Here is an 11,221-nt window from a genome sequence, read left to right on the forward strand (position 1 = left end):
CCTCACACACCCACCGCGGTCGCGTCACCAGTGCCGCGGCCACTTGGGCAAGGACCGAAGTCTAGAGGGAATTCCCTCCGCTGCGGAGCTCAGGAAGACGACGGGAAAGCGAGACCACGGCGAGTTTTGACAAATGGAGGGGAGAAAGGGGGTCAAGTGGACACAGCCAAGAGGAGTCACAGCTACTCACCCAGCCCTCGAAGGTGTCCGAGGCGCCGGCGGTGCGCAGCAGCTCGTGGAATTGCAGGGTGCAGTTGGCCACGAAGTGGTCGTAGCCCAGGGGCGTCTCGTGGAAAACAGCCAGCTCTAGGTGGCCGCCGTCGGTGACATTGGCGCAGAATTCCTCATTGTAGGTGGGTTTGTTGGTCTTCTGCTTGGTGCTGGTCTGGCCCACGCGTACCTGGTCCACACTCACAGTCAGGTAGGGATCCAGCAGCTGGTGGCCCTTCTTGAAGAGCGAGTGGCGCAGGGACCAACGGGTGGGCTGCAGCCCCACGGCCTCGCCGATGCGGACCCTCAAGTAGCCATTGAACTTCATGGTGCCAGACGACATGCCGGCGCCGCTGCCCCGTCCCCGGGGGGCCGCGCTGGCTCGCAGCGGGAGAGTCTGAAGCCCCTGCTCAGGCCAGCCCTCGCGGCAGCTCCCGGGAAAAGCAGCGCCCGATCCCCCCTCGCCGGGCCATTCTGTCTTCTCTGCGGGACCTTCCCCTCCCCTCCTTCCCTCCCTCTCTCCTTCGCGAGGTGGAAAGGAGGGGAGCCCCGCGCTGAGCTCGCAGCGGGCCGGGGGAGCCCCACCGTCCCTCTCGAGCGTGCCGCGCTTCCCGGGGGCTCGCACTGGACTCGCCCCTTCTCCAGAGCCGGGAGGCTCCTCTCCCCGGAGAGCCGGAGCGACCCGTCCGGTTAGCTCCAGCCTTAAGCGTCTTTTGCTCCCGCCTCCTCCTGCTGTTCCTCCTGCCCCCGCCTCCACGGGCTCACGCTCTCCCCCACTCGGCGAGCTTCAAACCAGGAAGCAGCTGCCGCCGCATCCCCGGCCGGAGCCTCGCGCCGCCAGGCTCCAAGTTCACCGAAACCCTGCGCGGCTTTCCGCGCCTTTCGAACCCCGGGGGCGTGGCGCACAGCCCTGCCGCGGGTGCTGTAGCTCAGTGGCCCGGTGCACGCTGCCGGGTAACCCCTGCGTCCGCCCTGTCGCCCTGCTCTGCAAGCGTTCCCTGCTGCGCGAGGTCTGGCCGCACGCCGCCAGCTGGAGGCTACCCCAGGTGCAGGCCAAAAAGGAATGAGCTCGAGACCCAGCTCAAGCAAACACCTGAGGCACGGAAGAGAGGCCCGGGGAGGGCTGGAAAACGGGAGGAGGAGGAGGAGGAGGAGGAGGAACAAGGGGACCCAAGCTGCGAGGAGTCGCTCGCGCCCTCCCTCCCAACCTGAAAGGTGGGCTGGCGACTCTGCCTGGCGATCTGAGAGAGGCCCTGGCCGGAGGTGGGAGCCCGCCGGGGAGGTTCCTTTTCCTAATCTTTACAGGGATGGCTCATCCCGGGTCAACTTGGGCCCATCCTGTTTGTGCGCCTTTCCTGCAGAGAGTAATCACACGTTGTTTTGTGTGTGGTTTTTTTTTTTTTAAATAGAGCAGTAGTAATGATGGAAATCCTGTCCGCCTTCTTCCTCCGAGAGGTGTGTCTTGTTGCACAAAGAGCAGGAAAGGTCGGTTCTGAAGGCAGACATGGCCGAGATGTAATAAGTCTCTTCCTTCGCGGGGCGGTTTCTGGTCCACCCAGCCTGGCGTTCACACACACACACAGATACACACACACACACACACACACACACACACACTGTCCCTGACACATGTGCACCGAAGAAATCGCTTCTTCAAGGAATACCCCGGGTTGTTGCTGTATATGCGAGTCAGAGTGAGCAGCCTTCCTTCCCACTCTTGGCCACAGCAATTTTTGTCCCCTAGGAGAATCTTTCAGGCTATTCTGTTCTATCTATTGCAAAGCTTGCTCTCTGAGGGCCAGCCACAACCAATTTAGCTCCCATAAAGCCTCGGCCATTCTTTAGATGCTTAATTACATTCTGTCTGGCTTTTCAGGTTCCCTTGGGAGCAGATAGGTCTTTCCAGCCCCCATCAATCCCAACCCCAGTGCCCTGTTCAGGGCTCTCAAACTGCGTAGGTTATCGACAATTTCACTGGACTGAATAGAGGTGCACTATAGAATGAAAACAAGTAAAAACAATGGGCTGGTGGGGGAGGACGTGTCTTAAAACACCAAAGCTTCCTTTAAGTGAACAGGGCAGGGATGCAGCACATCACCATAATGACACCTTAGCTTTAGGCAAGGCTTGTAAAACAAGCTCCCAAACACCCAGGGAGCTCTTGTCTGGCTCTTCTGTTCCAGGAGAAGAGGTCAAAGAGACCATTTGGGTCAGCTCTGTCAACAGCTCCTCCAAAGAGTGGGACTGTAGCTTTTAGAACCACTGAAGGATTTGCTGCCGTTGGGCTTTGACACTAAAAGAAGACAGTCCCCAAATGGTGGGCAGTTAGCTACACAGCTGCTCTGGGGTTGGGATGTGAGGGACAGAGACTATCTTTGCCTTATCAACACCAGGCACAGATGGGCAGTGGTGACAGAGCAGTGAGCAGGACAGCTATGGTGCCTGCCCTCCTAGGGCTTACAGCCCCACAGGGAAGAGAAACAATAGATCACACAGGTAGAAGATTAGAGAAAGAAAAGGCTAAGGTGTGATGGGAAAATGGATCCTAGAGTGGGTAGTCAGGAAAGGACCTCTGAAGAAGCACGCAGAAGGAGCAGCTTTATTCAAGATTCCTGAGAAAAGAGACTCTGACCTGTTTGAGGACTATGCGTTTGGAGATGAGAAAGACAAGGGGAGAGTGTCTGAAATGAGCCTGAAAATGTGGGTCAGGGTCCAAGCCTGACCAGACTGGTAAGTCATGGGAAAATATCTTTGGACATTATCGATGGGCAACTGAAATTCTCTGAAAGCTGTTAAACAGGGCCAAGACAGGATGAGATCTATGTTTTAAAATATTTCTCTAGGGCTGTGTGAAGAATGGATTGGAAGGAGCAAGCATGAATGTGAGGAGACTAGTTAGGAGGCTATTGCCAAAGTCCTGAGGACGAAAGATAGTGACTGCGACTTAGGTGGTGGTGATGGAGATGAAGGAGATGGGTGTGAGAAGTGTTTAGGAGGTAGAATTGACAGGTTCTGGAGATGGGTTGAATGAAGGGAATGCGGAAGAGGAAAATATCAAGGATGACGCAGGAATCCCACTTGAGCAACTGTGTGGATTGGGGAGCCATTAAGAATTAGGAAACACTAGAGGAGGAGCAGATTTGTGGAGGAAGATGAAGAGTTCAATTCCAAACGTGTCAAGTCTGATATACCATTGATACCTTTAAGTGGAACTCTGAAGTGGGCAATCGATTATATGGTTGTGCAGCTCAGAGGTGCAGTCTGAGCTAAAGACATAAATTTAGGGGCTGTCAGTATATAAATAACAATGGAAGCTAGAACTGTGGATGAGATCTCTGTTACAGGAAAATATAAGAAGAGAGTGCAGCATGACAAAAGAAGGGGAAGTAGGAAAGAGCTCTCCAGAAACTAATATTTATAGGTGGAGCAGAGCTAGGTAAAGAGGTTGAGAAGCAGAAGCCAGGGAGGTGAGAGAAAAACCAGGAGGATGTGGTATCCAGGTAATGTGGAAACCAATCAAAAAGTTTTCAAGCAGGAAGGAATTGGTTAGCTAGGTCAAATGATGCTGAGAGATTAAGTAAACAAAAGATTAAAGCAATCAGAAAAGCATTTAGAAATGTACTAGGAATTGCATTTGGAGAAGTCCAAAGTTATAGTATGTCTAAGATAAGAAATAGTGATATAGTAATAGTGATAAGAATATAGAAATAGTAATAGTGATAAGAAAAAAGAAAATACCTCTAATCTACAAAAGGACCTATACTACAGATTTTAAAGCAGTCAATACAGATATGCAAGTTGCTATATTGCATTACATAATACACTATATTGCATTACAAAAACCACTAATAAGCAAGATAGGACATATATAGAGGGGACTTCTTGCTCCCCTCCCTTCCTTAAAAGTCAGGACCAGCTCTGAATAAAAGCTGTTACACAGGTGAGGTTTGTATTGGCAGACCATCCCTTCCTACGGGGAAGGATGGCAATGGACAGGTCCTTAGTCACCTTTGAGCAGTTGCAGTAGAGGCGGGGGGTTGAATCTCATTTAGAGTAGGTTAAGATGAAAAATAAAGCAGAGAGAGTAGATACTCTTTCCAGAGGTTTGGCTCAAATGGGGAAAGAATGAGAGCTGAGGAGGAAGATCAACCACTAGGTGGAAGGCTGTTTTAGTGTGTGGGAGCAATACAAGAGAGGAGAGAGGTCATCCAGTTCTGAGACTGCAGGAGGGAATGCCAGCCAAGGCACAGGTGAAGAAATGGGCCTTATTTTCAAAAGAAATACCTGTTTGTGGCTCTTAGCCTGCTGTCCAAAATTGCCTCCATACAGCCAGGGGAGATGGTCACCAGCAGCCCAAACTTCCCAGATTTCCAGCTTCACAGCCCCAGTAGAAGGAGGATATTCTCTACCAGCATCCTTAAATCAACCTGAGGTGTGGGCAGGTAGATTCTGTTTGTCTCCAGCCCATGTCATGTGTCATTAAATGGCTTCTGCGGGACGCTAGGCAGATATTAGACAGTACACAGTGCAAGATCCCTGTAGGAAGGGATGGTCTGCCAATACAAACCTCACCTGTGTGACAGCTTTTATTCAGAGCTGGTCCTGACTTTTAAGGAAGGTAGGGGAGCAAGAAGTCCCCTCTCCTCTATATGTCCCATCTTGCTTATTAGTGGCTTGTATGTAATGCAATATAGCAACTTGCTTATCTGTATTGACTGCTTTAAAATCTGTAGTATAGGTCCTTTTGTAGACTAGAGGTATTTTTCTTTTTTCTTATCATTATTACTGTTTCTTAGTCATACTAGGTATAACTTTGGACTTCCCCATATACAATTCCTAGTACATTTCTAAATGCTTTCCTGATTGCTTGCCTGATTGAATCACTGCCATTTTTCTCATTTCTTAAGGAACATTTCACACAACTTCCATTCCACATTAAAGTAGAATTAGATAATTTAGAGAATAAAGGGCTAAGTAAAAAACTACCCCATGTGACTTTGAAATGGCACAACCTTTGGAGGGCATTTGACAGCATACAACAAAAGCTTCCAAGTAAGAAATCAGTTCTTTGCCTGAAGAGGTCCAGCCATCGTGGAATGACTAAGTAAATTGTAGAACAGCAACTCAACAGACTATTACGTAGTTATTAAAATGACATGTGACAAACAACATAGAAAAAAACGATAGTCAATAACATTTCAAAAATCTAGAGTAAGAAATATAAATATGCTATGAAGTACATAAAATATGTATACCAAAGGATAAAGATTGGAATGCACCATGGGTAAATGAAAACAGTTCTCAGAGTGTTAGACTTACAAACAAATAAGAAACATACTGATGTGAAAGGGCTCTGAGGGTAAAATAATTCACATAAAGGATCTGATACATTACCAAGCACATGGTACATTTCAGTTGTTACCTTGGCTGGGCTATTATCTTTTATTGAGTATCCACCAGCATTGTAACGAGGCACTTGACTAACACTATTTCATTTGTTCCTCATGACAATAATTGAGGTAAGTGCTATTTTCTCTATTTTACAAATAAGGACACCAAGGGTCAGAAAGGCTAAGTGAATTGGATCACATAGTTAATACATGGTACAGCTGAGATTTGACACATTTTTTTTTTTTTAAATGCATGCCTAAGCCCACCCCAGAGTGGTTCTGGTGCACAGTAGGATTGAAAACTAGTGTCGTACATTGCGAACAAGGAGGAAGATTGAGATTCCCAGCCAGCAGGAAAGAGTGGGACAAAGGGCAGGAGGTATGGAAGTGGGCTTCCTTATCCATTTCTGAATATACAGAATGGTATTATGTATAAAGGTACATGTAATGTAGCAAAGATAGGCCACCATGTCCTACTATAGGTGTTCAAAAAGAACAGCAAAAAGTAAGATATTTCACAAATATAGTAACACTTCTCAGAATGGAAGAAAGACACTAGTCTCATATCGAAAAGGACACAGTGCATTAGGCAGAATGAGTAAAACGAACAAACAGAAAAGACCCATGTCTAGACACATCATTGCGAAGTTTCTGAACACCTGGGTAAAGGAAAGATCTTCAATGACTTGAAGGAAGAAACAGAGGCCAAGTCGGGGGGTGGGAGGGATGTGAGATAAGATCAGAGAGTAAGGTCTTCAGTGAGCCACAGACTCCTGACACACGAGTTACGTAATGTGTCAATGGATGAACAGTTCACAATGAGTGAGGGAATGAGGGAAAAGTCTGAAGGGGGAAAATCCTAAAAGGGCAGATGGATGGAATGGACAGGCGGCACTCCTTACCCTTCCTTGGGCTTCCTCAGACGAAAGGCCTTACTTTACTATTTGGCTCAAAAGCCCACTTAAGTAAGACAGATTCCAGGGACTGAGATCAAAACAGAGGAGCCAGCATAAAAGTAAGACTCCCATAAAAAGTAGTCAAGTTGGTAACACTTTGTACCGACAACTGGTGATCAAGAGCAATGGCTCCATAAAACACTTCTACCATTGTTTTCTAACAGGAAAATAAAATGAAGTTAAATATTTTATGTGCATAAAGAGAACAAACACAAATCTTTCCCATGACTGTTTTATTTTTTTGATGTAAATCATCTACTTGAATCGACCCGTATTAGAATATTTGCATTTGAATCTTTTATGTTACCTATGTGCCTTTCTTAGTTGTAACGTGGAAATCTGGAAAACCTTACAGGCATTCTATTAAGAAGCAGATTCATAAATGTCCTCAGCCTGAATTGTAGTTTTGTGGGTTAAAACAAAAATGACGTACCTCACATACAATGAGAGAGAAATAGTTTGGAAGGCCAAGACTCATTGCATGTAGTCACTTCATATTTCTTTCTATACACTTCTGTAATAACAACTTAAAGTAGCATGTCACCAAATGATGCAAAAAAATATCTGGTCAAACTAATATAGTTTAAAATTCCTTAACTCTGAATGCAGAACTTACTATTAACTCCTCATTTTTCATATTTTTCTTGGCATTTTAAAATAGGGATATAGTGATAGAAGCAAGTGAATAGGGTTAAAATAGTAATAATTTTCTCTAAACCTATTATTAATACAGCTAATGGTCAGGTTGTTCCAGTAACTTTTCTCATTTGGTTCTAGTTCATTAACAAGCTGAGTGGTTATCAACTACGAGTAGCAACCAAGTTATTAGATTTTATGGCTTGTGTAAGAAACCTGTGAGAGGAAAATTATTATTTTGGTCTAATAGCATCTTCCTCTTGCCCTTTACTGGGTTTTCTCCATGTCTTGTTGATAGCATTCTCTGATTCACTCAGTGACCATCTAATCAGTAATTTCATCAGGTCACTGGGCAGCAAACTCAGACTTTTCAGAATCCTCTGGAATTGCCTTTAAGTCATTTGTAAAACGCTCTACATATTCTTTCAGATTTGAATCGAATAGTTTTACAGTGATACATTTAATACATAATATAGTTTTCATCAATTCAAATGATTTTAATATTAAAATCACTCAGGACTTCTCCACTATGCTTTTTCCCAGCTACACACTGTAGCAGGAAGAGGAAGAAAGCTTCACTTTAAATAGAATATTTTACCAGAATGTAGCCATAGCTATTGACTATAGTAGCTATTATAGATTTTCACAATATATTGTTAGTGAAAAAACAGGATATCAATCTGTAATTCAGCAGGATCCTATTTGGTATAAAATGTGCATGTGAGTAGATGTGGAAGTGTATATACCCTTAAAGGAGAATAGTGGTTATCACAGGTCATATATTACATTCCGGGATCCGACTAGTATAGAGGTTAAAAAAAGGGATTCTGGAGCCAGTCTGCCTCCAAAGGAATGCTATCTCTGCCTCCATCCGAATCCTATCTCCTAAACTGTGTGACATCAGATACTACCCTTCCCTTACTGTGCCTCAGTTTTCTCATCCATAAAGTGGGTTACTGTGAGTTTTATAGAAGTTATTTGTAATGTACTTGGAACAGTGCCTAGCACATTGTAAGCAACTTTATAAATGTTTTTTATTATAGGTGATTTTTTCTTTTTTTCATTTATTTGGTAATTTATGATTTTTCTATAATGAAATTCTTAGCAATTTAATAAAAGTTTTTTAGCTAATTGCACACCAAATCACAGATAAGGCTGACTTTCACCCTTTCAAATTGTAATCATTTCCTATCATCTTTCTGGTGAAACTTAAACGTCTTCTGATTCTTGGAAATGAAAAAGCAGTTTGGTCCCTGTTCCTAAGAGCTTATAGTTCATAATAAGGAAGCATAAAAAAGACCTTTTGCCCTTGAAATACTGGTAATGAAGTGTAAAATTTTCACATCAACCCCGACTGTCTTTCTCAGGCAAGGAGAAAAATTTAACTTTCTACAAAAACTGATCAAGATATATTCCTACCTTAACATCCCCCAAATTTCTTCCCCTTCTCCCTTTTTAGAATTCTGAATTGAGGCATTTGTTTTGAACACAGGAAGTTAGCAACTGTTTGTTCTAGATACTAGAAGAGCCAAGTAGGTAAATCAAGGTACTGCTTATTTTCCATATTAATTTAATGAAGTCCCATTATTCAATCAACATAATTGTAGCTCTAGAAGCCAACTAGTGATAGCAGGGCAATTCAGACCTTCTGCTCACGACCTTTGGAGTAGAGTGGAGAGTTGGAAGGCCTGGGAACTGGCATTTTGACAAAGTTTAACACACCCAGCTGATTCCTCTGCACTCAGTTTTAAGAACCCCAGGCATAAGAGACAACAGCATTCAAAGACTTGCGTTTGCATTCTCCAAAATCACTAGCAGACCTCAGAGAAGTCACACAATTGCACAGAATTAAATGAAAAACCAACTTGAAAGCACATTGCAAAGTCCTACAGCATTATATAAATGTTATCAGTTCTGCCTCACCCTGGAGCTCACTTTCCCTCCCCCTACCTCATCTTTGCTGCCTCACACTCTGTGCCACGTGCCTCTGGCAAGAGGAATTGGTACTCAAGACCAGGCACAGACCCACTGCCATGCAAGGGCTCAACCTTGCCACCCACAGCAGAGACCCTTCAAATCAGGGGCAGAATTTTTGACACATTCTCTTAGTGCAAATATAGTCACTCAAACTGAGATTCTAAATATGAAGAAAAACTTGAAAAGAAATAACACCAATAACAAGAATACGAAAGCGAGATCTGGTGAGTATAACAAAAAGGAAGAAAATAAGCTCACAGGCTAAATGGGTGTGGAAATACAAAAACCACATATAGAACTAAGATGAAACTTTGGCTTGAGACAGGAGAAAGGAAGCCAACAAAGGAATTTTACACATTTCCCTGAGTTACTCATTTTTTTTTTAGAGTCCGAACAACTGAAATCAGGAAACACCTGTGCTTGTTAACATTAGTTAGGAAATGACTTTAAAAACTTGGACTCAGTTTGAGATAACTGATGGCAGGCAGTGATATCATTCCAGCGTCTATATTTCCATGTAAATAACAAGCTATTTCTCTTAGTTTGCGTCCATTTTTCTAATAGCAATCAGAGGCTAAATGCATTTTACTTATGAGGTAATTGTTCTGTTTTTTAAGTTTTAAAATTACTTGGCACTTAGCCACATGTTTGGTTTTTGTTCCCATTTATAATTATTTGATGATTGTTATAACCACCCAGAAATGTCAGCGTCATTACTTTGAGATGAAAATTAACGTATGGAATGAACATTTTAAGAAGAAAGACAAAAATACAGTGTTGTAATAAGATGATGGGGCAGAAAGTAAAAAATGAGAATACAGAAAGGATAGGTCCTTTGATCTGGAAGATGGCTAGAGAACTCTAGACAAAATCTTTATTTTATAGATGAGGAGCCAAAATCTTAAGTTGAGCATTTCCCAGGTAGTGTTTTACACATTCCTGGGGCTTCAGAATGTGGGGCCAGAGTTCCCCAGAACAGGTTTTAGTCTCAAGTAAACTACTGACTCAACATACCTTATCTCTAATGGATTTATATAAACAGCAGTATCATTTATATTGCTTTGATATGTTTTGTTAAACAATAAAGTAAAACACAAATTATGGTACAGTCGATGATTTATATTAGCTTTCTTAGAAAGATAGTGTCGGGCAAATTTATTTCTGGCATTTTCCTTTGATGTGCCAGTTAAATTATAACCTCTGAAGAGAAGTTATTTTTGTTGTTTTAAAGAAAATTACAAGTTGAATTTTGTGCCACTGAACAACAAGGTTTGCATAGATCATGTGATTGCCTTATAATTTTATTATATCCCACTTTTTAAAATAGATTAGAATACACTTTGTTCTACCCAAATTTTGTTTTAAACTCTTAAAGAAATGTCTTTTCAATGTTTGATAAACACTCTAAGGAGCTTACAGTTATCAATATTAATTATTAATAATTAGATTAATCATTAATGATTAGGTTTATTAATCATTATATTTAGAGCTATTAATTATAATAATTTAAACAAACTTCAACAAACTAATGATTATTGAGGACAGATTAAGAATATACAATAATCATCAAGAACAGTACTCTGCGATAAAGATAAAACAAAGATCTTTAAATCTTTTAAAAAAAAGCAATTTTCTGTTTTAGTACTTATTAAGTACTTTGGTGTATACACAACACCAAAATAGATTATATATGAAGATATCTACTTCTGGTCATATAGAGTGACTGGTGCTGAGCTTGCCCTCTCATTGAAAACAGCTATAAATATCTGAGGTAACTGACTGCAGGCATCTGACAATAAACACTGTAGGACTGTGATCCTCAAGAGAAGGGAAACACAAAGAGAGCTCCATGTCTTTTTCAGCTTTCTCCCTGGGGACACCAACTGGACTATAAGGAAGTGGAATTCAAGGGAATATGGAAGTCCTGCTGAGCTAAAGAGGGACAGATAGAGTTTAGAATGGCTGTGGACCCTGGGATTTGTATGGCACTGTATCAGAAAGGAATTGTGAAGAGGAAGGGGACAATAAAGACTTCATGAATGTTCCCCCACA

At 42.8% G+C, this 11,221-nt stretch overlaps 1 protein-coding gene across 1 annotated transcript in view; it reads right to left on the minus strand.

Annotated features, from left to right (window-relative positions):
- The window catches only part of PRKCH (protein kinase C eta), a 214,752-nt gene extending 213,494 nt beyond the window's left edge, over positions 1-1,258 (minus strand). Inside the window, exon 1 of the mRNA XM_019750783.2 lies at positions 191-1,258. Within this exon, the coding sequence (XP_019606342.1) occupies positions 191-553 (363 nt within the window). The 5' untranslated portion in view covers positions 554-1,258. The remainder of the gene's footprint in view (positions 1-190) is intronic.
- Between the last annotated feature and the right edge of the window lie 9,963 nt (positions 1,259-11,221).

The sequence above is a fragment of the Rhinolophus sinicus genome, linkage group LG03, assembly GCF_036562045.2.
Source record: "Rhinolophus sinicus isolate RSC01 linkage group LG03, ASM3656204v1, whole genome shotgun sequence".
NCBI lineage: Eukaryota > Metazoa > Chordata > Mammalia > Chiroptera > Rhinolophidae > Rhinolophus > Rhinolophus sinicus.